This window comes from Helianthus annuus, chromosome 10, assembly GCF_002127325.2.
Source record: "Helianthus annuus cultivar XRQ/B chromosome 10, HanXRQr2.0-SUNRISE, whole genome shotgun sequence".
NCBI lineage: Eukaryota > Viridiplantae > Streptophyta > Magnoliopsida > Asterales > Asteraceae > Helianthus > Helianthus annuus.
The window spans coordinates 166,120,733-166,148,266 of NC_035442.2; the positions used below are offsets into that span (position 1 = coordinate 166,120,733).

Sequence of the window (27,534 nt, forward strand, 5' to 3'; positions counted from 1 at the left end):
TTAGGTTAGGTTTCATTTTAGTATGTAGGCTTTGTTAAACCATATTACACGAGCTTCCATACTCGTTTGGTTTACGAACCCGCATACTATCCGATCCTTCCGATTTTGGTCCGGTATATTAATATAGCTACCTTTTAGGTGCCGTTTGATATCCCGTGATCTCTAGCATTGTGTGATTATTACACAAGGAATTCAAAGCAATCTCAGGTGAGTACATAGAACCCCATCTTTTACTGTTTTCCAAACTGTTTTGGGGTGAAGCACATGTGCCTACTTGTTACTTTCATGCTTTCCATGTTTTCACATCATATACCTGCTATGTTCGTTAGTACATTATAGTACATGATTTCATTACATTTCATGCTATGTATGCCCATTGTGTGCGTACTTAGTACATTGCTTTACACTACATTTCATGATATGTATGCCCATTGTGTGCGTACTTAGTACATTGCTTTACACTACATTTCATGCTATGTATGCCCATTGTGTGCGTACTTAGTACATTGCTTTACAATACATTTCATACTATGTATGCCCATTGTGTGCGTACTTAGTACATTGTTTCACATTGCATTTCATGCTATTTATGCCCATTATGTGCATACTTAGTACAATTGTTTACATCACATGCCTTCATTTTGGTACAACATTTGGTTTGTTTAACATGGAACAATACATTCATTAACATTAGCTACGCCGTTCGTTAGTAGGTAGTGGTACCATAGGAATTGACAACACCCGTTCCTGAAATCTTGGGTTTGTTTGGATTGGAAGGAATGACCGAATTCGATATACATAACTTAGATGAACCATTAATTTGTTTAAGGGTTTATCGCCACAGTCTCAAGGCTTGGATGTATGCATATTTTACAATACCGTACAAATGTTTATATCAGTAGAGCATGCATTGTTCCACGAAGCATAACGTTGATTTAAACCATGTTTTACTTCAACACCTTGTTTTGTGCATTTTACATATGGTTGAGTTGATACGTCTCGCTTACCATACAAGATATATTTTGGGTACACATTACATTATCTACATTGAACATAAATATTTTGACATTGATACACATACTTGGTGGTTTACATTGAACATAGACATTTCGACATGGTTTACACAATAACACTTGACATTTGGTTTATACATGAACAATTTACATGGTGGATGGTTTGGGTAAATGGTTGGAGTAACGTGGCGTATGTAATATGATACAAACATGGTGGATACGCCGCTGGTACTTCCTATATATAAATGCTTGTATGGTATTACATATCGTAACGTTATTTGAATCATTTCAATTTGAGACATATGACATTTTATACAAATACACACTTTTCACGAGACATTGTTTTACAAACGACTTATCTTATACAAACACATTTTACATGGTTATCCGTTTAACCATACAGTGTCTTCTTATTTATACATATCATCTGATCTTATCGTTCTTCAAATGATTTACAAGACAAAGCAAATTACAGGGTTCATGACTAAACATTTTCTCAAACATAAGTCATGAATTCCGTTTTCACAAAACCAATGTATCTCACAGGCATTTTTATGCTGACGTACCTATTTTCACATGTGTTTTCAGGAGATGATGCATAGGACTTATCAAGATATACTTAGGCGGACCTGTGCCTTAGTGACTTAAAAACGAGACAAGAACTAGTTAATTTATGTTATGTACTATTTGGTTCTTGTTTAAACAATGTATACTTTCATATTTGATTAATAAAACGAAACTTCATTTGCCATGGATTTGAAACAATTGATTCTGTTACAACACTCCCCGACGTTTCCGCCACGTTTTGTATGTTCTACGTGGTCGGGGTGTGACAGAAAAGTTGGTATCAGAGCCAATGGTTATAGGGAATTAGGTTATTAGTAATGCTTTGACCTAGTCTATAACCTTCCTAGGATCCTAACGCGAGTTTACTTGCGTTTAGTCATAAAACAATACCGTCACCTATCCTTAGGCGACGACCACAACAAGAACATAAATTTCAAAACCGCTTTGAAAACTAATCATCTGTTCTAGGATGATTGATTACTAGGTTTTGAACCCTCTGTTATAAGGTTTTGAACCCCTTTGAATTTTCAAAACTCTCGTCAAAGTTTTGGGTCCTAAATAGTGTGAACACGTGCAAACTGGAAGAGTGAATGCCTGTACCCTGGGATTTCTGTCTAAGGTTAGAGTGTTCGTACAAATCCACATAATCGGACCAGTCACTCTTACCTGGGAACTCTTGGGGTGAGTGTCCACTTATAGGCGAGCATGTCTTCGCGATACACTATGAGGATCTATTTGCTTTGATTCAGCCTTGGTGTTGTTTGTTTGCTTCGTGGATTCAAACAAATGACCATCAACCATGATTATGGCCGGTAATTGTAACATCCTATTCTTACCCAATGCCATTTCATTTGTTTTCCTTCTTGTTTCTCTTTTAGAATGCCTCCTCGACGCGAAAACCAGATAGCAACTGCCGAGCTGGCAGAAATTATTGCGCAGCAGATGGCTGCTCAATTCCCAAATCTCTTTGCTCAATGGAACTAAGCCAACAACAACAACAATGGTACATGCAATTTCAAGAACTTTAACTCGGCTAAACCACTCAAGTTTAGTGGTTCTGAGGGAGGAACTGGGCTTCTTCAATGGTTCGAGAGCATCGAGAATACTTTTCGCCACGTGCAGTGTCTGGATAATCGCAAGGTCGAGTTTTCTTCGAGCGTGTTTCAGAAGAGGGCTCTTACATGGTGGAATGGGGTAATGAGAGACCGTGGTGCAGATGTTGCTCTAGCACAGACATGGGCTGAACTGAGAGCTCTTATGATGAGGGAGTTTTGTCCTCGTCATGAACAACGAGCGTTGGAGAAGGAGTTTGATGATTTGAAACAAGATAGTGGTGAACACAGGGCATATACTGATAGGTTTGAGGAGTTGAGTCTACTTTGCCCGACTATGGTCGCCCTACTCGACAAGGCTATCGAAAGGTACATCGACGGCCTGCCTGACTCGGTACAAGACATTATCACTGGTAGCAACCCTACCACACTCCGTCAGGCCATTGAGCTATCTGCAACCTTGACTGAATCGCAGATCAGAAAGCATAAACTTTTTCGAAAGGGTGACAAGAAGCCAATCGAGGAATCAAAGACCATAGATGAACAGACTGGATCCCCTGAGAAGTCTAAGAAGCGTAAGGCTTCGCAGAATTGTGCGATTGCTGCTCAACCCAACCAAAACACCCGCAACCAACCAACTCAACCTCCTGCAAAGAAACCTTATGCCGATACTGCACCGATATGCGACAAATGTAATGCACACCACTTAGCTCATCTACAGTGTCGTTTATGTGCATCATGTGGGCGACTCGGTCACCTGGCAAATGCTTGTCGATTTACCCCAAACCAAGGTGGTCCAAACCAACCTCAAGTAAATCCTGCTCAAGCTCGTCTTCCACTAGGTCCTTGCTTCAACTGTGACGAAATGGGCCATTTCCAGAGAAATTGCCCAAAGATTGCTAATGCGAATCCAGCCCAAGGATGAGCATCGGACCAACTAGAAGACAATGTTGTTTAGAGATAATCAAGCCTTATGTATTAATTTCTTTTGTAGTCAAGGTCCATGAAACAGTTGTTGTTGTTTATAAATAAATCTTTTTATTTTACATTGCAATGTACAAATGTGATGTCATGTATAAACAACGTATCCTCTACAATACCGACAATCAAGGAACTGTATTCCTTGAAGAACAGACTACCCCGTAATTTCTTCCATTTTATTATCTCTTGTGTTTTCCACGAATACCCAAAGTACCACTATAAATTCTTAATAGGGTACCTAAGGGTATTTCCGTATATTCAAAAATTATTGTACCTTAATTCGAAAATTGCGTTTTCTTGAAAACGAAATCGAATTTATAGGAGATCTTTCTATTTTCATAGTTAGATTCTTGCTAATGTTTAAAGTACCGAATGAAATCCATGAAATGGATTCCTAGTGTGCTTTAAATGCATGTACGTAATCAACCAAAACAAATTAACAAATTAAAGATCTAGATAAACAATCTTTGTGGTTATATGACTATGTGTTTATGCATCTTGTGTTTTCTATTATGCATTTTGTGTTTTTGTATACTCTGGATATTCGCTATCCAAATCCTCGTAGAATCTTTCATACCTTCATATGAGGGATTCGTAGTAAGATATTCAAAAAGGTACTATCTTAAATCCTTAATGGACTTCTACGTTGTAGTTAAGTCCCTTGGATTATAAAGTACTATTCCAAAGTTTAAGGACAATATGTGTTGATATAGTTGAAAAGATTGGTTCGATAATCTAGTTAAAGACATCCTACATCGATGTAGTTAAATATTCCCCGTGGGTAGTTTAGTTAAATATTCCCCGTGGGTAGTTTAGTTAAATAGATCATTCATTGATCTAAGTTAAAGAGATTGGTTCGACAATCTAGTTGAATATATCATGCGTTGATATAGTTAAAAAGGCCCTCGGGTGGTCTAGTTAAAGAGATCCTACGTCGATCTAAGTTAAATAGATTGGTTCGACAATCTAGTTAAAGACATCCTACGTTGATGTAGTTAAATATTTCTCTTGGGTAGTTTAGCTGAAGAGATTACTCGTTTGATTTTTTTCCCATACGCATATGAAATGAACTGTGCGGACTGTGCAAGGAAGTACGTAATTATGGAGGCCTACATAATTATGGAATTCAGTGCACAGAAACCACAGGAAGTTTTGTCATGTGTTAAGACCTACAGTGACAAGAGTAATGATACGGGAGAAGTCTTGGATTTTGACCAATGTCATTTATCCTTACACTCCCCCATTCTGATTTCAGGCACACACAAGTTTCCTATGATAACTCTTCACGGGAAACGTTCTCCTGCCCGTAGTTCGAAACTCCATGTTTTGTTACTACAAGGACTTCACTTTGTGGGTTGAAATTTTCGCTATGGATCCTAACATGGCCCCGAGTTTTACCTAAGGGTTCAATGGATTTGTCTGAAAGTGAAACCGTCACAGCTGTCTTCACAAGTTTCCTCTAAAAACTAAATTTCGGGACGAAATTTCCTAAAGTAGGGGAGACTGTGACACCTGTGTCACTTCAACCATCAAACAAACGCCAAACCAATGAAATATTGTATTTCATACTTTGGACTTGTATAAATATGTGTATCGTTTGCACATATCAACTCTTGTTCGATTTCAAGCCCTACATCGCTTTCTGGGGAATTATACGCAAACTGGTGCGTAAACGTACTCAATTTAATGCGACAAATACTCCGGAACAGCAATATGTCCATATATGCCCACCTGAAATTAAAATACTAAAAAATATCACGTTAATTAAAAAGATAGAAACTGTATAAGTTTTAAAATAGTAAAATGTAAATGAACAAAAAAAAATACTGGTATAACTAGTAGATTTTATGTTAAATAAAAAAATTTAATAAAACGATGAAAATAAAAAAAATAAATAGTTTTTATGTTAATTAAGAGATATAATAAAAAGATGAAAATAAAAAAAATAGATTTTGTAAAATTGATTTAAATTTAAATAAAATTAGGTGTTAGTACCCAAAGGTGTTATATTGATAAAATTTAAAAAAAAATGGAAGGGTATTTTAGTCGTTATATTGATAAAAATAACTAATTTTGGTTAATATCCAAAAGTGTTACAAAATTGAAACCATAACTTAGAGGGACTAAACTTGACAAACTGCGAAAGTATGCCAATTTGAACTGTAACAAACATTCCGGAACATGTCCATAAGTTAAACATACCATAAATATCCTTTACATGGCTTAGAAATAGGCTTTGAAGGGTTTGGTATGCTAAAACAAACTTTTGGATCATTCAGGGACTAAAAGTGTCAAAAAGTGCATAAGTTTGCACTTTCGCGCATAACTTACGTTCTGAATACATCCGGACATCCAAAAATTTATGTAAGCATCCTTATATTATGCCTTAGTGTTTGGCATGAGAAAAATCCATTCGTCACGCATTTTGGATCGTTTTTCGCGCTTATGCGCATTCCGTCGTAATTAACCGAACATCGCATTCGTACGGCCAAACGAACCAACATCCGACATATTTTTGAGCATGTTTCATGTCCACAATGTTTAGGCATCATTTTAGGGCCTTAAAGTTGGCTTTACGGGCCTTAGAAGTGTCGGAAATGGCTTAAACACGCAACAGGGACCAAAACTGCCATTTCGGAAAGTATGTGCAGATCAGACAGGCCCAGGCGGCCCGCCTGAGTTTGTGCATATCCTGATGCGGGCCGCATGGCCCCTTCAGTAACAAAAAAGTTGTTTTCTGGATAAGATTGGCCTTTCGAACATCCCAAAGGGCAATGCCCTTTCACCATCTGAAGAGTTAGGGTCAATTTGAGCCACCACAACATTTTGACAAGTGTACGCTTAAGATCGTGGCACGATATTCAAGAAACGATCCTAACGGCTCTACCTTTCCTATAAATACCCCCCCCCCCTTTGATGTAAAACCCACAAAAAAATCTGATCAAAATTCTCTAAGTTGATGCCTTTGCTTCATACCTGAGCTCTTTAATCTAGATTAGCATTCGGGGACCCTCCGTAAGTATTCTTTCGTTCTTTTATTCGCTTTTCGAGTCCGAAAGTCAACGTTTTGTTGACTTTCTGCATTGACCAGCCTATGGTCAACACGAAGTTCATTAGAACTTCATAACGTGAGCGTGATCACGATGGTTATAGTCCGTAGTGACTATACCTACTGATTACCACGTTATCTAGGCTCAGTGACGAGTCGTAGTTTCGGCCAAAATGCGCATTCTTGCGTATTTTGTAACCAAACTACTCGTGAGCATCAAGGCCGTTTGTTTTGATGCCAAACCTGTTTTCTAAACTTAGTTAAGCATGTTCTAACGTGCTTAGCTCGTCACTTTTAGTATAGTGCTTATATAGGGTCGTAAGGTAAGCGATCTAAACCATCGCTTATACTTTCGAACCCGACCCATTTGGTCGATCATTAGGATCCGACCAAACACATTAGGTGACCATAGCTATAACCTTCCAAGGTTATACCTTGTGGTCACGATGTTAGGCGTTCCAAACGCGTTCTACGCGAACGACGCGTTAAGGTAGCATAAGCTACCTAAACGGGTCGTGATGGGCCGTAAGCACTTAGGTTAGGTTTCATTTTAGTATGTAGGCTTTGTTAAACCATATTACACGAGCTTCCATACTCGTTTGGTTTACGAACCCGCATACTATCCGATCCTTCCGATTTTGGTCCGGTATATTAATATAGCTACCTTTTAGGTGCCGTTTGATATCCCGTGATCTCTAGCATTGTGTGATTATTACACAAGGAATTCAAAGCAATCTCAGGTGAGTACATAGAACCCCATCTTTTACTGTTTTCCAAACTGTTTTGGGGTGAAACACATGTGCCTACTTGTTACTTTCATGCTTTCCATGTTTTCACATCATATACCTGCTATGTTCGTTAGTACATTATAGTACATGATTTCATTACATTTCATGCTATGTATGCCCATTGTGTGCGTACTTAGTACATTGCTTTACACTACATTTCATGCTATGTATGCCCATTGTGTGCGTACTTAGTACATTGCTTTACACTACATTTCATGCTATGTATGCCCATTGTGTGCGTACTTAGTACATTGCTTTACACTACATTTCATGCTATGTATACCCATTTTGTGCGTACTTAGTACATTGTTTCACATTGCATTTCATGCTATTTATGCCCATTGTGTGCATACTTAGTACAATTGTTTACATCATATGCCTTCATTTTGGTACAACATTTAGTTTGTTTAACATGGAACAATACATTCATTAACATTAGCTACGCCGTTCGTTAGTAGGTAGTGGTACCATAGGAATTGACAACTCCCGTTCCTGAAATCCTGGGTTTGTTTGGATTGGAAGGAATGACCGAATTTGATAAACATAACTTAGATGAACCATTAATTTGTTTAAGGGTTTATCGCCACGGTCTCAAGGCTTGGATGTATGCATATTTTACAATACCGTACAAATGTTTATATCAGTAGAGCATGCATTGTTCCACGAAACATAACGTTGATTTAAACCATGTGTTACTTCAACACCTTGTTTTGTGCATTTTACATATGGTTGAATTGATACATCTCGCTTACCATACAAGATATATTTTGGGTACACATTACATTATCTACATTGAACATAAACATTTTGACATTGATACACATACTTGGTGGTTTACATTGATACATAGACTTTGTGTTGTACTTTATTCCCCTAATAATGTGCAGCATTATCTAGTATCAATCTGACAAAAACACCTGAAGATGAATGCTGAATGTTCGTCTAAGGCTCAACAATTGTCTTCGACTACAATCAATACGCTTCCTCAAACCATAACTGAAAACATCCTATGTCTTTTACCAATTGAAGAGGCAGCAAGGACAAGTATCCTCTCAAGGGAATGGAGGTACAAGTGGACCACTATTCCCAAACTTGAGTTTTATTGGTCTACTGTGTACAATAGAACAACTGAAGAGAATCAACCATCTTACATAACAAGTGCAAGGAATAAGATGGAACGGAGGCGTAAACCTTTCAATGCAATAGACCAAGTTTTGTTAATGCGCCAGGGTCCAATACACGAGTTCATCTTTCACTCGAACAGAAGCTGCCACTTTTATGAACTCGATCAAATAATATTTCATTTGTCAAGGAACCATACTGTCAAGAAATTAACACTTGCGTCGTATAAGTTACCCTTATGTGCCTTCTCTTTGCATCAGTTAACAGACCTAGATCTCTGTTATGTCAATTTTGACCATCAACCAATATTCAGTGGATTTGGTAGCCTTAGAAGCTTATCCTTGATAAAAGTAAAGATCTCTAGAAAAGCTTTTCTTCATCTTCTATCAAATTGTCCTTCACTTAAGAGGTTCAATCTGGTAAGTTCTCACTTGGATGCATATTCTCATGGGCTTTTGAAACTTATCTGAATATTGTAAGTTGTTGCAGCAAGGAGATATCGGTTCTAAAGATTGCACCATCATTGAGCTATTCGAGTGTTTGCCTGTGATTGAACATCTTACTATTTGGGGGAACTGTGTCGATCCGGTAATATTCATTTAACCACGTTATATATAAGCGGAAGAAAAGAAAACTAACTTTGGTTGTAATTTTTTGTTTTTGCATATGGTTGAAGTGGCTTGTTCTAGACTCTATTCCAAAAGAGCTTCCAACCACACTAATCCACCTCAAATGCTTTCGTTTTAACAATATTTGTTTCGTTGACGACCATGGATTAACTTTTCTTGCTGTTTTGATCAAATGTTCCCCGAACTTGGAGAAAATTGAGCTAGAGGTAAATCTTTTTTTATCCTATATATTTTAGTTCTCGCCAAAATCCACTAACAAAAAAAATGTCGACCCTTCCCTCCCTGTAGATTGATGATTGTATTGTTGATGACAATGAGATATGTTATGGTATATTGGAAGAATATTCAGATGTTCGGTTGGAGCATCTGAAGGAATTGGAGATCATGTGTTTCCGCAACTTAAAGCATGAGATGGAGTTTGTGAAGTTTATCTTGGCAAGGTCACCTAAGCTAAAGAAGGTGATCTTATATAGCTTTGTTGAAAAGGATGAAGAGTCGGATATTTTAATAATTCTCTCACAAGCCCCACGCGCAGCACCGGAAGAAATCCTTGTGAGATGTATCCCAAACTGGTCGTATTGCTAATTGTATTTCTGTGTTTTCTTTTTGGTTAGTCTATGGAGTTCTTTTGGATGTTGGTTCTCACTTCCATAGCAGGTGTACTCAAAATTAAGGTAGGGGTGTATATGACTATATGAGTTGCTCGATCTTCATGCAATCAATCAATTTGAGTAGTATTTTCTACGGTCTTTGCAGGTTTGAGCCATTTTGGGAGCACGAATAGCCTGTAAGTATTTTGACTTAAAACTGAACAGAATCTTCTATAACACATTGGTTGAACATTGTGGACACTCTAGAAAGTGCATATGTCACATAATTCCCCTTTTAGCCTAACATATTTGACAACCATTTCATTTGACAGGAGTGCTCAACCTTTTTTCCATCAGATAATTCAGGCTAAATACCCCTTTTTGCTCCCTTAAGAGAAACTACAATCTACAGTCCAAAGTTCTTTCTCATATGGTGACCATTGTATTGTAAAGCTTCTCCTATTACTTAAGTATCAGTCTTCATTACAAACTCTTCAGTGAAATCTTGGAGTTTGAGCACTGAGTTATAGTCATGGTATATCTTCTTATAAAGATCCTACAATAGCCAATCAACCCTACAACCACTCTCAACTGTGAGATGGTTTTTGGAACTAGCTTTTGTTTCATAGGTACAACTTTTGTATATTTTGTAAAACCCCTACCCATGAATAAAGTTGTCCCAAGTATTCTACATTCAAACCTTAGCCTATTCACCACCACGTGTCAAAATGAAACAAAAAAATGAAACAAAAACATGTCTACATTCAAACCCTACATATGTCCGGTATTATTGGTGTAACCTCCACACAAGGATTCATCGGTTCTAACAAAAAAATGAAACAAAAACATGTCTACAGTCACAACAAGGCACTTTATGGTCATAAATAAGCATCATGTGCCTACATGGATCAGTTAAGTGATTATTTTTTTTTGAACGGTCAACAACCAGAGTTTTATTGAAAACGGGGATAACATTACGTTGGCCCAAAAATACACACCAAGTTCTAACACAAAGCTACATCAAACACCCACAGTGACGGAACTAGAACATTAATTCAGGGGTATCTTAAAAAAATTTCACCGTACAATCATACAATATTAAAAAAAAACGACAATAAGTAAATAAAGTAAAATAAATACCTAATAGATTTGTCCTCTTTTTTCATAGCGTGAGATTGTTCCATCACATCGTCGTCTTTTACTTTATGTAAAAGATTCTTTTCGACCGCACAAGCCATAACATTGTTCAAAAATTCCGGGCCCATTTCGATTGCGTAAATCCGTCTTGACAAGCTTCAATTTCGAAAACATCTTTCAACGGTTTGCGGTTGCAATCGGTAAAAGAAAAGCTACTTTCACTACCCAATAAACTAAAGGACAAGAACTATGTGTTCCCGTTTCAACCATAACACGCGCAAGATCACTTATTCCATTCAAGATTGCAAATTTATCATCGCTTATAGTGTGATGAAAGGACTCAATATCACCTAAAATAGTCCCTATTTCTTGTGTAGTAAAATCATCCGGGTACATCTCAGCAAACGCCACTATCTTCGATGGGTCAAACTTAGTAAACCCGTTACAATGATTTAAAGCCGACATATTTTTTTATCAAATTAGTTGTTACATCACTAAATCGATTTCCTAATTCTTGAATTTGCATGTCCAAAACCTTATTAAAAACGTCAACTTCAAAATGATGTCGATTTGTAATGACATTCTTTTGGGTTCTTGGATTACCATAACTTTCCGTCATGTCCAACATTGTAATGTTGTTTTTTTTACAAAAAAAAGAGTCACTTTTTCAAACATCGGCTCAAACCCACAAGAAAAAAAGAAATAAAGAATACCCACAAACAAACTTCATATTCAAAGTGTTATTAGTTTATTACGTATTGTACTATTGGGCTAGCTATTAATCAATAGAATTGGTCTGCCTTATCAATTAAACTGTTTTGGGTTTACAATTTTAAACAAGAATTGGGCTGCCTATGAACTATAAACTGATTTCGACTTTTGTATTTTTCATTGGGTTAGATACAAACGCTAAACAACTTTTGGGCTTACGAACTTATTTTTTTCAGGGGTATCCTCGTAGTTGTTTATGGGTATTCTTTGTACAAAACCGAAAAAAATACACTACCAATACGAAGTTGAGCCGTAGCCCGTGCTACGGCTCATATAGATATAAGTCCGCCCCTAAACACCCATACATAAAAGATCAAAATTGCACCACTTTTTCCAGGTTAGACCCGTTGCATTTGCTCGACTTTTGCACCAAAGATAGGTCATAACTTTTATTTCTTCCTTAATGTTCCGTAAGCACGGTTGTCTCTGGTTGAAAATTGCATTATTTCGCGCTTCCCAGATGCGCCATAAGGATGTTTGAATAACCACATAAACCACCATTTTCCATTTCTTTGATCTCCTGGCATGTTTGTGATAATCCAGAGCATATTTTATGTCAAACATATAGAAGTCCACCAACCTACACCAAGATGCCACATGATCCCATATTAACCGAGACAAAACACAAGACAAACAGATGGTCGACTGTTTCGTCCTTGTCACCACAGAATCTGCACAAACGTGAACCCACTTGCACATTTCTCCTAATCCATAGTAGCGAGACGGTACTTCAGGCTAAGTTGCCACGCCATAAAGTTTACCTTGAGGGGTGTCCATCGGTTCCACACGAAACCCGTTCCGAGATCCGAGAACCTTTTTTCTTGTAATCTTGTTAAGTGATTATTACTTAAGTTATAATTGCTATTGCTATAGTTAAATATATTAAAGTCCCAAACACTCAAATATGAAGGTCAATATCTAAACTCTTAAAAAGTATCAACGCTTCACTTCACTACATTTGAATATGTGTCTATTTGTGTGTATATAAACAGAATTATTATATGATGACAGAACTAGTTATCATAATTTATGTACCGTTGTATTGAGAAGATGCAAGCTCCACAACCAATATAAAAGGCAGTCTTATTGATCATAGCTAGTGTGACTTCTGCTCTTATCTAATTTGAACATGTGTCTATTTGTGTGTAAATAACTTCCGTGTGAGAATTGCTGTAACAAATCCAATGTCTTTATGTCTTTCCAAATAATCCAACTTACAAATGGTATGTTTCAACAATGTGTAATAACTTTTACCTAAATCGATCCATACGCCTCCAAACTATACATTCTTTAACTAGCTTAAAATACAAAGTCGGTGGCTTTTACGCCACCGACACCCCACTTTAATACATTGCCACAATCGCCCCCTTTACTCTGAATTTCCATAATCTAACCCTCACTTTTCAAACTTTGCTATCATCACCCCTCTGTTTTGCTTTTCCACCACCCGCTCAACTTTTACGTATTTACGCAACCAACCCTCTACTTTTAATTTATACTACCACCCCTCATCGTTTACACATTTCCGTCACCACCCCTTCAACGCTTTTCCGCCACCACCCATCTACTTTTATACTTTCCATTTTTACCCTACTACTTTTATTTTCCCTCAAATTTTAGACTTTGCGTTTTATCCCTTGCAACATTACTCCATTTTAACCCCTAGACTACTACTCCTACCTTGCAAATACCAATGCACTGTGTTTTACGAAATGTCTTAGTCATTGTGTTTTACACTTCATGTCTACCTTAGTGTTTTACTCTTTTTTTTTTGTGTAATTGTGTTTTATGCATTATGTTTTACACTTTTTAATTAACTTTTACACATTGCGTTTTACAAATCGTGTGTTGCCTTACTACAACATGTTTCCATCCCTCGTGTGCCGCCGCAACGCGCAGCGGACAAAAATACTAGTTATGTACCAAACAACTATTGAGCAAACAACCGAGACGTCGAGATCTCAATGTACCATGATGATTGGTGCTACACTATTTTGTTTTATGAGACGATGATATACCTAGCTCACTCCTGAGCGGTAACAAAAACTATGTTACAATATTTCATATCCAAATTTATGTATATCTGACACACAGCGGAAACTAATAAAAAGAATAATAATTTTTGAAGAAAGATGGATATATTTCAGAATAATCCAAACTGACTCCCCTCTAGACCGCGGGGTGTGGGCTTGGGTTTGGGTTTGAGGCGTGGGAACCAAACCAACGCTGCTTTAGCCACACCGAGCCAGTTCGGGTAGCGGCGTTGCCCCTCTGGCGTGGCTATGAAGCCTGGCGTGGGGCGGGTTGGGGAGATGATGTGGATGACTGGGGTTGGCTACCAAAATATGACCGTTACCCATAGCCGTTTGGGCTAGCCGTTGGCCATGACGGTTACCACTATGTAAATCAAATTTTAAAATTTTTTTACTATTTTTTACTGTGAATAACTCAATAACTCAATTGATTTTATTGATAACAATCAAAATATATATATATATATATACGTACAAGAGCAATGTAAACTAAGAAAGTGAATCACAAATAAGGGTGGGGTTACTCTACAAAGTGTGTTTTTCCTACAAAGCGTAGGAAGTGTTTTGGACCATTGGATGGGTGTTTTTAATGGTTGAGATCATCTTGTTGGCATTTTAGTAATATTATTGTTTTAAATAAGGATGAATTTAATTGATTGTGGGGGAAAAAAGTCATTTGGCATATTTTAAAAAAGGCAAGTAAGTGTCATTCCATAAAACCACTCTTTAAATCTTGGAAACTTCCTCTCTCTCTCTACCTCTCTTCTATACTAAAAAACAAGATTCATTATTCATTTCTTCGTTCAAGTTGTTCGTTGTGAAATCAGACCCTGGTGTGTTTTATATTATGTATTTCAGACATTGGTGTGTTTTATGAATGAGAGGTGTGTTTAATTGTGAAAAATGATAAAACACAATGTGAAGAAATCAGAAACTAATTAAACACAACGTTAAGAAATAATGAATGTGTTTAATGTTACGAAATATGTGAGAGCGTGTGTTTAATTGTGAAAAATATATAACACAATATGAAGAAACCATAAACTGATAAAACACAACGTCAAGAAATGTTTAATTTGTTTTACGTTTCGAACTTCAGATGATAGATTTTATGTTTTATTATGAAAGCTGATATAACACAGTGTGAAGAACAAGAAACTGATAAAACACAATGTCAAGAAATAATTAATGTGTTTTACGTTTCCAACTTTGGATGAAACAATTGTGGATATGAAGGATATGACTACCGATTTTGAAAAGTCATTAGATATATAGTTTCCATAAAAATAACATTTATTATTTAATAGATATATCTTCCAAAAATAAAATTAATTATTGAATTACCTTTATGCCCTTTAACAAAAACCCTAGATGCCACATGTCACTCTTTGAACACTTCCTACACTTTTTAGAAACACCAAGGTGGACTGAAACACCACCTCTTCAGCCAAAGTAAAGTTTCTTGAGCCATAGTTGCCGGAGCTGAAACGACCACCATCTTGGCTCAAAACAGAGAGCTAGTGTCGGAAGTCATGATCGGAACCTCGGTTTAAGGGTCCGCTCACTGTTTGCCGGAAAATCACGACAGAAAGAACCGCCACCGCCTGGAAATCAGGTCAGAAACACCATCACTGCCGCCACTCCGGGCGGCGTCGTCGCCTGAATACCTCGTCGGGGTGTTGTCGGCCACCGATCTTGTGTGTGTGCGGCGGGGATTGAGAGAGACAGAGATCGAATTTGGAGGTGGGGGTGTGCAGGTTGAAGAACAAAAAGGGGAATGTAGGGTTTGACTTTATAAAAAGATTATATACTAGGGTTTTAAGTGTGTTGGGTCTAAAGCTCGTTAGCGTGTATCTCGTCTCTTGTACGACCCAAAAGTATTTCTGAAACCCGTCTTCGAACCCAAACGTCGTGAAATGTCATAAATGTTGTTTTAGGTCCGTAAACGTGTAAAATGGTACCGACACTCGATACCAGTCGCGTCCGTTTGTCGTTTCGTTAAACGCGTATAATGCTTCTGTGATCGTTTCTAGCTCGTTTTTCGATCTGATTTCGACTGTGACTCTAAAAAGAATAGAAAACGAACACTAATTTCTAAAAATGGAAATACGAAAAGAGCGAAGTGCTACAGTCTCCCCTCATTTAGAAAATTTTGTCCCGAAATTTATTCAGAGGGAAGACTTGAAAGGGTTTTGGCAACAGAAGAGGATTGTTTAAAATTGAGGCTTTGGAGTTTGAGACAACGGAGAATAATTGAGGTATAAGGGTGAACGATTGATCTAATAATGATTATGAGTATAAGAATAGTATAAGTATTGGGTATACGAAAGTAGAGTGTTAAGAATGAGGTCTCGTCGTGGATAATCGGATATAATGTGTTTGTGAGTTGTTTAAAGTTTGTATTAGGTCCAAAAAGTCTCCAAAACACTGAATTTCTCATGGCACGTTTTACGAAAGTTTGGTAACATAGTGAAAACACTTATATACAGGAAGTACCAGCGGCGTATCCACCATGTTTTGATCATAATACGTTCGTCTCGTATTTGGTGTCATGTTACGTTCTGTGTCTTACCATACACAGTAGTACACTCTATGGTCCTCATACGCCCATCACTATAATCCCGTGTGCACCCGCGATTATACCGATAGTCGCATGATCCGCATAGCTTGTACTAGTTGCGTATGAACTTAAGGTATTCATAAATTCTGAAAATCAGATTGCGTATAAATAGGGATGTAGCATATAATCAGGTTTGTGTTCCAAATAGTATAAGGCCAACGTAAGCGAATCCCTAGGGTTTCGCTCGCGTATGGTGCGAATGTATGAATTTTGAGTATGAATAAAAGCATGAGCATAGTATAAGTTTAAATATGAACACGCACGTGAGCATAAACACAAAACGCATGATATGAGTATGAGTAAAAGTATAAGCATAATGTGTATGAAAAATGAGTATAAGTGTGAGTACAAACATGAGTATAAGTATAAACACAAAGCATATGAGTATGAATACGAGTATAAGTGTGAACATAAGGTGTATGAGCATAGATATGAATGTGAATATAGGTGTAAAACATGAAGGTTTAAGTAGGAATAAAACATATGTGTATGAATATAAGTGTAAACGAAGTTGTATAAGTGTATTTGAAAACATAAAATGTATGAATATGAATATAAATGTAGTATAAACACGAATGTAAGTACAACGCAACCGCATAATTGTGAGTGTATGTATAAACGTAAAACGTATGAATTTTGAATCATGAGTATAACATAAGTGTGTAAGTGTGAACATACGTGAAGGCATATAATGCATAAGTATGGATGTAGGAAATAATGATTTTGTTTATAGTATAAATCGAAATACACATGCGCATAAAAGATTAAAAGTTTTGAGTATGAAAGAAAAAGGGAACGAGTGACACGCGTGAGATTGTTGTGAGATATTGACTAAAACGTGTAAAATGATATGCATATATAGTTGTTTGAGCAAAACGTGAAGTTAAAATAGATTGAGTTGTCATGGAATGTAGAATCTAGTTTGTGAATGTAGGGGAGTATAAAACAACTATTGGTTATGTGAGTTGTACTTTGTAAACGAATGGAAATGCTACTATGGTTTTCAAAGAATTTACATAAGTTGAAAATTTGTCGGTCCTTATGAAGTTGCATTGCCCATGTGTCTTGCATTTAATTGACGCATCGAGTGAGGTTTTGAAAAGTTCTAAGGATTAACAAGTTTACATCGTTTTAAGTAACTTTGTATTAGAAAGTTTTGAAGTTTACAGATTCTTGTGAAAAAAAGTTGATCCTAAAAAAAGAATTTGGTATGTGAACTTAGTGATCATGAAAGGTGATCTTAATAAAATATTTTGTTGATTTTGAAAATGGTTTTGCTAAACGATCGAATAATATTTGTAATATTTTGTATGAAAAATTGGGTTGATTCTCAATTGAAAAATAATAATCTTTAATATAATGATGCGAGATGAGTGTGTTTTAGTAATTACGTGGAATACGATTTTTTTTTGTGGGCAATGGATTTATTAGACCGACTAGGTTGATAAGTTGCATTTCGTGAAATTTTGAAAATCGAGGAATAAGCGTTCATGGTATAAGTTAAGAATTTTGTGTGTGTGTGAGCTATATGAAAATAGATTGTAGAATAAGAAATTCGTTCATATAAACAATGCATTTTGAAATAATTGAAGATTTGTAACGATAAACGATTAGACCTAGACATGATTGTGTTTACATATTATAGTCTATTAAAAGAAAGTATTGGTAACGATCACCTAGGTAAGGGAATCATCCCAAACCGTTGGTGAGGTCGTTGTAATATGAGAAAGGAAGCGGAGTTAATCGTCAAGGTAAGGAAATCACTCCTATCTCGATGATATGTCTCCACTCGTTACAAAAAAGTGTAAATAAAATTACGTGACAATATGCATGCAAATAATAATGTATAATCGTATGAAAAGTAATAGTATGATGCATGCGCAAAAGTGAAATCTAAAAAAAATGGTTCAAAATTGACAAAAGATCGAAAATAATAAAGCGTGAGTTTGATAAAAGAAACTTGGAGGGTTCCAACATGGAATGTTGACTAACCAAAGTGGTCGAAAGGTATTTTGAAATTGAAAACATGCTTTGGCCTAATAGGTGAAATACTCTCGCCGACATGTCGGTTGACGGTATTTTCCCTTCCGGTTACTACATGTTCCAATTCAATCGAAAATTCGAGACTTGGCGGGATTTATAAAATGTAAGGAATGGGACTAGTCGACGAGATGCGAGTTTCACCCCTAACTTGACGACTTCGTACCCTAACTTGACGAATTTAAATTTGAAATTTCCCTTAATATGTAGATTTCACTCCTAACTTAATGGTGTAATTTCGTGCAAAATAGAATTTAACGGAATGAGAGTCGTTTACCAAATTGTGGGTTTCACGCCTATTTCGGTAGACTCGTCTCGTTTGTACAATACGAGTGTTTTCGAGTTTAAGAAAAATCGAGTAAAATGCTTTAGAAAAGGGCGTATGTTAAAGGAATACACAAACAAGTATAAACACATAAGAAGGCACATCAAGAATGGTACATAAAGAATGGGACAATAAAACAAGTAGTAACACATAGAGAAATATGTCAAGAATACACATAAAGAATCGAACAATGGAACAAGTATTAACACATAATAAAACAAGTATAGCATGTCAAGTGTTAACACATAAGTGACATATATGTTTAAAAGATCAAAAGAGAATAAATAAAAGCAAATAAAGTAGCATGCAAGTAGTTTCAAGCAAAACATAAGAATAAAGCTCTAAAACTATAGACTAGGTTAAAGCATTCCTACTTTTCCTAATTCCCTATAGTTATGGCTCTGATACCAATCTGTCACACCCCAACCGATGACGGAAACATCGGGATGAGACGAAAACTAGATTGCAAGACACATCATAACACTATGTGACAATATTATTTAAATCCATTTCATAAATGATTAAAATTCCAATACATTGTTTCAAATAAAGACAAATTGCAACAAACATTGTTTATTATTGGAATGAGTATCTAAGTCCATCCTAACTTGATTTCTTCATCATCTTGTCTATCAACCTGCAACAGGTATTAAAATAAAATCAACAAAAGTTGGCGAGTATACAAGTTTGAATACATAGCATAATAGTTTAAACGTTTAAAAACTCATATCCAACATGAACATAATAAAATAGTTTCAGCCATGCTAATTCACGCAGTCCAAGTGATAGCCCAAGTTTCCAATGCGTTAAAGTGCCTATCCCAAAGTTTCACGGGAGGTTAACATGTCTCATCCTAACAATACCCCTCGACTACAAATAGGGGAGGTGCATTACCCCTATAGCGCTACTATTGTTAAGGCGGAACTACTCACAGGGATTAAACGTTCACATAGCACAAAATAGTCTCAAGTATCACAAGTTTCATGTTTAAATGGATAGAATATGTTTCAAATAAGTTTCAAATATCACGTGTTTGAATATAGAATACATGTTGCACCCAAAGTGTTTAAAGGTAAAAATGGGTTCGAGTATACTCACAGTTTTGCGTAGAGTTCCACGAAAAACGAGAGTGGAATTTACGAAGTCTTGAGATTACAAGTAGTTGCGTTTGCGATTCCTTGTAAAATAACGCACGGGTAAAGATTGAGAAACCGAATGACCGAGCGCGATTATACTAGATATGAAACTACCACACGTGAAAACGATTTAGTTATTTAAGTGTATAATCCTATTACTTATGCTCCACAATTTAATGATATAGTTTAATGTTTTGCCATACTAAAGAAAAGTAGTTTAGATAAAATCAAGATACTAGTTTTCGTCTCATCCCGATGTTTCCGTCATCGGTTGGGGTGTGACACAAGATACTAAGTTTCCACCCAAATAAATAGAGTAACCATACGTCGAACGTCGTGTTTCAATACAGCGTGCCCAGTCGGCATCAGAATAGCCGACCAAAGTTGTCTTTTGCGGTCGAGAGAAAGTTAATCCAAAGGAGATAGTGCCTTTAACATAACCCAGGATGCGCTTCACTGATTGAAAATGGGCCGTTGTGGGGGATTGCAAGTGTTGACTGGCTTGATTAACTGCATAGGAGAGATCGGACGAGTAATAATTAAATACTGTAGAGCTCCGACCAGTGATCGATACAAAGTGGGATCATGAAACTGATCACCATTGGAGGAGAATGTTTCTATGGTAGTTAAGGGAGTGGCAACCGGCTTAGCATCCAGTAAGCCTGCATGAGCCAAGATGTCATGAGCATATTTCGCCTGACTGAGGAATGTGTCGTTTTCTGAATAAATCACCTCAAGACCCAAAAAATATCCAAGAGCACCCAAATCTTTGACAGAAAACTCCTCATGCAGACGAGTAATAAAGGACTGAGTAAGATTAGGATCACTAACAGTAATAATGATGTCTTCAACGTAAACCTGAAGATAGACAATTGCATTCCCTTTTTTGAAAATAAACAAGGAAGTATCTGCTTTGCTGCAAAGAAAGCCATTTTGTAGTAAGAAGGTGCTAAGTCGTTGAAACCAGGCACGAGGGGCCTGTTTGAGACCATAGAGTGCCTTCTGCAAGCGACAGACATGATCAGGAAACTGAGAATTAACGAAACCAGTCAGTTGTTCCATGTAAACTGTCTCAGTGAGATTGCCGTGTAAGAAAGCATTTCGAACATCCAACTGACGAAGTGACCAACCGTAGATAGTGGCAAGAGCAAGAACAATTCGAACTGTAGATGCCTTGACAACTAGACTGAAAGTATGAGAAAAATCAAGACCGAGAACCTGAGTGAAACCTTGAGCCACCAGACGAGCCTTGTACCTGTCAATAGACCCATCAGCCTTATATTTTGTTCTGTAAATCCACTTTGAGCCAACAATATTTACATTCTTTGGACGCGGAACCAAAACCCAAGTGTTGTTTGCCCGTAGTGCGTGAAGCTCCTCCTCCATAGCTTTTACCCATTTAGAATGTTTAGCTGCAGATTTGTAGCCGCGAGGATCCTGTGCTGCAAGTAAAGCATAATGTAAAGAACCTGAAAACAAAGCAAGATTAGCATAATACTTTGGTTTGTAAATTCCATTTTTTGATCGAGTCCGCATAGGATGCGATGGTATCGGCACAGCAGAGGATCTTGGTTGAGAGTTGGGTTGGATGGAAGGATGGGGGCCGAGTAAACTAGGTGTAGAATCTGAGGAATGGGTAGTATGGGGCGGATGTTGAGATGTAGGAGCATGAGTACTGGGTTGAGGTGAATGGGCCGAAGATGGAGGATCGGACAGAGTAGTGTGAACCGTAGAGGGGGTGTGCGGCAGGCCGGAAGGAATGGGTTGGGCTGGAATAGTGTGGGCTGAAGGTTGTTGGTGGTGGGGTGGTGTTTGGGCCGAAGGTTGTTGGTGGTGGGGTGGTGTTTGGGCCGAAGGTTGTTGGTGGTGGGGTGGTGTTTGGGCCGATGGTGGAGGAACAAGGAAGGGAGGAGGAGAACAAAGCGAGCACGAGGATGGATTTGATGAGTGTTGTTGGGCCGATGGTGGTTCTTGCGGAGCATTGGGTAGAACGGGCGCGGAGGGAACAGATAAGGTTTCATCAAAGTTTGAAAATACAAGGGTGGCTTCATCAACAGGTTTGACATAAGTGCTAAAGGGAAAGTTTTCCTCATCAAACTGAGCATGTCGTGTTACGTAGATCCGATGAGTAAGAGGATCTAAGCACCGATAACCTTTATATTTTGCATCATACCCAATAAAGATACATTTGGCACTACGAGGGGATAATTTGTGCTTTGCATAATCCCCCAAGTATGGAAAAACACGACAACCAAAAATTCAAAGATTTGAGTAAGTAGGACAACGACCATATATGATTTCATATGGTGATTTAAAGTTGAGAACCGATGATGGGAGGCGATTAATGATGAAAGTGGCAGAGGCAAAGGCGTCCGTCCACAAGGTGGCAAGAGCATGGGAATTAAAAAGCATAGCGAGGCCGGTTTCAGTAATGTGTCTGTGCTTTCGTTCAGCTCGCCCATTTTATTCAGGAGTGTGAGGGCATGAGAGGCGATGATGAATGCCTTGAGCTTGAAAAAATTGTTGCACTCTATTGTTTGTAAACTCAGTGTTGCCATCACTTTGAAACATTTTAATTTTGCAAGACAATTGGTTTTGAACAAAAGGTGCAAAAATTAATAATGCATCATAAAATTCGGATTTGTGTTTAAGTGGATAAAACCACGTGAAACGAGAATGATCATCAATAAATATAGCATAAAAACGATAACCATTCGTAGAAGTAACAGGCGCAGGTCCCCACAAATCACAATGTATTAAATCTAAAACATGCAATGAACGTTTTGAGTTTAATACAAATGGCAAGCGATGAGATTTAGATAATTGGCACGGAGAACAAACATTTGGTTTAGGTAATAACGAGGTAACAAACAAAGAACCATGTTTATGAAGTCTAGAAATAACATCAAAGGACACATGTCCAAGGCGATTGTGCCATTTTTCAAACGAAGCTTTGAGGTGATGAGCCGAGTAGGAAGCAATAAAGGCATGAGTTCCTTCTCGAAGAACATAAAGGCCATTTTCACGGGTGCCCTTTGCCAGGATTTCCTTGGTTTTTCGATCCTGAATATGAAAGAGATCATTAGAGAAAAGGAAGTCAATAGGAGAATCATGAGTAAATTTACTAATAGATAAAAGACGTTTAGTGAGATGCGGTACGACAAGAACATTTTTTAAATGAATGTTATTAGAAAGGAATTTTGTACCGACGTTCGTTACTGGTAAAGTGTGACCATTACCAAACCGAACAAACTCATTACTATGAGGACTAGAAGTGTCATCAAGATCCTCAATAAAGGGAGTCATATGTGCCGACGTGTAACACCCCAAAAACGGGTTTGGTAATCAAACCACGTTAATAGTAAAGACGGGTAAAATACCGTTAGTGGTAAAAAAAATTATTAATAAACCCGGTAAATATTAGGATTTAATTAAATAAACCTAATATTAATTAAAAGGAGGATAAATACTTTGAGAAAAACAAAGTTTACGAGAAGCCCGAGCTAACGGGACTTAAAAATAAAAACGGGTTATGACTTCTCTGAACCCACCAAGTAACTAGGAATGATTAACCTAGTTAGTTAATTGTTTTAACACAATTAATGAAGCATGAATTGGTAGGTTTTTGTAAAACTTAAAACTAAAGGGACTTAGGTTGCCAAAAAGGGGACTTGATTTATAAAAGCTAAAAATTAAAACACAACACACACTTAGAGTGTGTATGTGTGTGCGTACGACCAAGAGCATGAGTAGGGGGCTCCAAAACCCTAGTTCAACAAAATCAACAAATTGAAGCTCAATCCAAGCCCCAAATCAATGCAAGAACACTTATAAATGATCACTTAATCAAGGGGATCACAAGGTATGTCGAAATTTTGATATTTATGAAGTTGAGATTCTTGATGAACCCATGAAAATCGAAGTTCAAGCTTGAATGATTGATGTTTTGGTGAAACTAGAATGAATCCATGCTTAGGAACGAACCCTAGTCAATAAATTTATGAATTGGTGTTCATAATTATGAACTTTCTAATCACCCACTTAGGTGTTAAATGGGTTTTGTAGGAAGAGGAAGAACACTATAGTTTTGATTATGAAATGGGTGTTGTTTGAATTCCATGAAGTGAATTTAGGATTGTTATGTATGCTAGATATAATGAAATTGAGAATGATGTTAAACTTGGTAGAAATAACTAGTTATGAACTAGTTTATAAATGTGTAAAAAAAAATTATGCCCACTAGGTGTTTGTTAAAATGCCTAAGTGAAATCGCGCGTCTACTCGGTTGTAAGTAGAACTTGATTTGATTAGGCATCCGTAGGAATGCCTAATAACATGATAAAAATGGGTTTCATTTATAGATGAAAACCCGTAAATGTTGTCTAATGAATAAAGTGTCTTTGATAATTGATGAGATTACCTAAATGAGTTATTGAACGCAAATTTGCGTTTTGTATGATTGAAGGTAAATGACCTTTATAAGTCAAATTAACCAATGATGAAGTTGAATGGTATTTTCAACATAGAATTCGTAAGATGGAATGGCCGTATGTGATAATGACTAATCTAACCGTCTTACGAATTATGATGATAGTTTGACTCTTGACAATCTAGATGGAGGCTTGGGAATGAAGCGGGTTAAACGGAGCAAGTACGGAAAGAAAAGCGTGGCATGGATGCAAGGTAAGTGAATCTTACAATTCTTTTGTAGAATACCTATACATTCTATAAGTTATAAATACGATATAGATATTAATCAAAATATGGTTTCCGACGCGTAGTGATACGGGTTGGAACAAACATAAATGATAAAAAACCATGGCTTATGGTAAAAATGGGTGAAACGGTAAACTAGTCATGTAATGACTTAGAATTTATGATTTTTCATTAATATTACCTTATAGTATAATCTAATAATGAGAAAAAGGGTAAAAATGGAAATTTGGTCAAGGGTCGACTAATGTAAATTGACGTTAAAAATATACCCGTGGCGTAAGCCGAAATGGGTTGAGCGTGTATGAAAAGAACTTGTGAAAAATCCGAAATGGGTCGGATGTATAAATTGGGAATCAAAAACCATGTTTTAAAAATTATGCGACGTTTGGTCATATAGTCCAAACGGGTCAAATGGTGGTGTAACACCATTTGACAAATATCGACTAATGTGGATGTCAAGTCTTATGTTAACAGGAGCGATTAGCAATTTGGATAATTGCGTCGCTGTAGAATATGGGATAATTAAAGCGAGGTATAAATCGGGTTTATTTGTTGACTCGGGCCAGGTACGCATATATAGACTTATAGTTAAAAATGCAATGTTGGTTAAATAATTAGTGGAAGTCCTTCATCGTAAAAATGAAGGATTAAAATTGATAAAAAGGTCCTTGATGGGTAAACCGGGCAAACGATCCTTAGAGGTTGTTTAGAAACGTATATTATGACTGTGTAACTCTTAGACGCGTGTAAAAGTTGTAGGTATAAACTTTCAAGGGTTAAATGCCTTAAAATGTGTCTTGTCGTAAAATGACATATCCGAAGGATAGAACTCAGAATAAATATTCTATTACATTAAATCCACCACAATTGTAGTTGTGGTGGAAGACTAATCAATATGAATGGGTGGAGTTATGAGGCATACAAGGAATGAGTGTAATTTAAGCTTAAAAGTGCATAAATACCCTTAACTGGTCAAAATAAGGTTATAAGCAAAAACGAGTCAATGATGCTTAAAAACCCATGATTTGAATCTTTTACAATAGGAAATAATTAAAATAATATGTTCATGAAAAACCGGAGGCGACAATCAGGTTTGTTGATAAAATCATGAATGGGTCAAAAAGTGTTATAATTGAATTTCAATCCGAGAGATTGAAATCTAAAATTTCGTGAATTTAGATGTCGGATTTTAACTCCATGTGATGGAGAATTAAATTATGGACGTGTAGGAAAAAGAGTCATGCAAAACGGACTTACGAAACAAAAGTTATGGCGATTTTAAGATAAGTTTTGATTGAAATTTGGAGCTGGGCGTTTTCAGCACAAAAAGCTGTGAACTGTCACACCCCAACCGATGGCGGAATCATCGGGGCGCGGCACTAAGCGAAACAGATTGTCCAGAAGTTTCCATAACAACTATATTTACCAAATATTTAAAGCAACACGTCCCATACCATGTCATAAATGATAATACAATTATTACAGAAAAGATCTAGTCAAATTGTTCTGTTCTGACAACTCAGATTTTTATTACAGACGATTGTTTATTGTTGACCTAGGTCTTTCCTAGCCTCGATTTCACAGCAAAGTAAGCAAATAAGCATCCTAAGCACCTGTCACATACGTTAAAGTAAAAGTCAATACACATAGTGTAAAAGTGAGCATACAAGTTTAATAGATATAATAGAGTTCGAAATCGATTACGCATAACCAGCACGTACACAGTGTGAAATGAGGCATGTTAGTTATTGACATGAACCTATCGATACCAATGACTGCGAGTTGACTGCCCAAGGCAGTTCGCGATACACACTCACCACTGTGAGCCATGTAACTAATTGTCCTTAACAACCCCTGAGTGAACAGGTGCTGAGTCCAAACTATAGTACTATCGTTGCTAAGGCAGGTAGACAGCATTCCATGTGTAAACATAACAAACAAGCATTCATTATGTCACGTATAACATGCGGTAACGGTTAGCGTTAAAAGTATTGCGTAGTGTTCGATGTGATTTAGAATAAGTAACGTATGTAACACCCAAATGTGCATAAAGCAAAAAGGGATCGAGTATACTCACAGCGATTGGTGGATTGAAGGGAGTGCTAGAGAGTAGGGTTAGCCTGATCAGAACGATAGCATAACGATAAGTGACGCGTAAAACGGTGCAAGGTGTAAGTGGGTCGGACAGCAGTTCGATCAGATGGTAGTCCGATCGGACAGCTGGTCGTTCGAGTGACAGTCCGCTCAGATGGTCATCCGATCGGGTGACCTTTCGAGTGGATTGTTTCTTCCTTTGGGAAGAATGTGTTTGTGTATGATGGCTTGACTTTTGAAGTTTTTGTTCTAGCATTTTGAAAACATAGAAGTATCACTACCCTTCAAGTCGGTCGATCGGACGGACGTTCGATCGGACGACAACCCGACTGGTTGGACACTTTAGTGAGAACAAGTTCACAACAGGGCGGTCACTTGATCGGATGACCATCCGATCGGGTGGCAACCCTTGTGCATTGAACATGTTGAAAATTGTTTAAGTGTTGAAGTCTGATCATTACATGGTCGAGTGGTGGTCCGATTGGATGGTAATCCGATCGGTCAGCCCTTCGTTCAATGTTCATCCTTCAAGGTTTTGAAAGCAAAAGTTAAGTGTGGGACCAAGGTGTAGATCGATCGGGTGACAACCCGTTCGGATGACAGTCCGATCGGACGGTAGTCCGATCGGACGACATTCCGTCCTGGTCGTTCCGTTCGTCTTACAATTGGTTGTTTTGATATTTTATCGTTTTATCGAGATGTTTTGATAACGTGTTAAGCAACAGAAACCTCGTCAATACTTGGTACTCCTGATCGGACAGGAACCACCCAACTCCGACCAGTTAACTGTTCGAGACGGTGTTCCATGTTTAACCCGAAATCGGTAAACCTCGTGGATAGAATCCAGATCTTGGACCAACACAACCACAAA

At 37.3% G+C, this 27,534-nt stretch overlaps 1 protein-coding gene across 1 annotated transcript; it reads left to right on the forward strand.

Moving 5' to 3' along the window:
* The first annotated feature begins 8,337 nt into the window (after nt 1–8,337).
* LOC110886408 (F-box/FBD/LRR-repeat protein At1g13570) lies at nt 8,338–9,950 on the forward strand. The gene is made up of 4 exons (XM_022134198.2): nt 8,338–8,991; nt 9,062–9,160; nt 9,249–9,407; nt 9,490–9,950. Exons 1-4 carry the CDS (start codon nt 8,374–8,376, stop codon nt 9,784–9,786), a joined length of 1,173 nt encoding a protein of 390 aa, XP_021989890.1. The 5' UTR covers nt 8,338–8,373; the 3' UTR covers nt 9,787–9,950.
* The last annotated feature ends 17,584 nt before the right edge of the window (nt 9,951–27,534 follow it).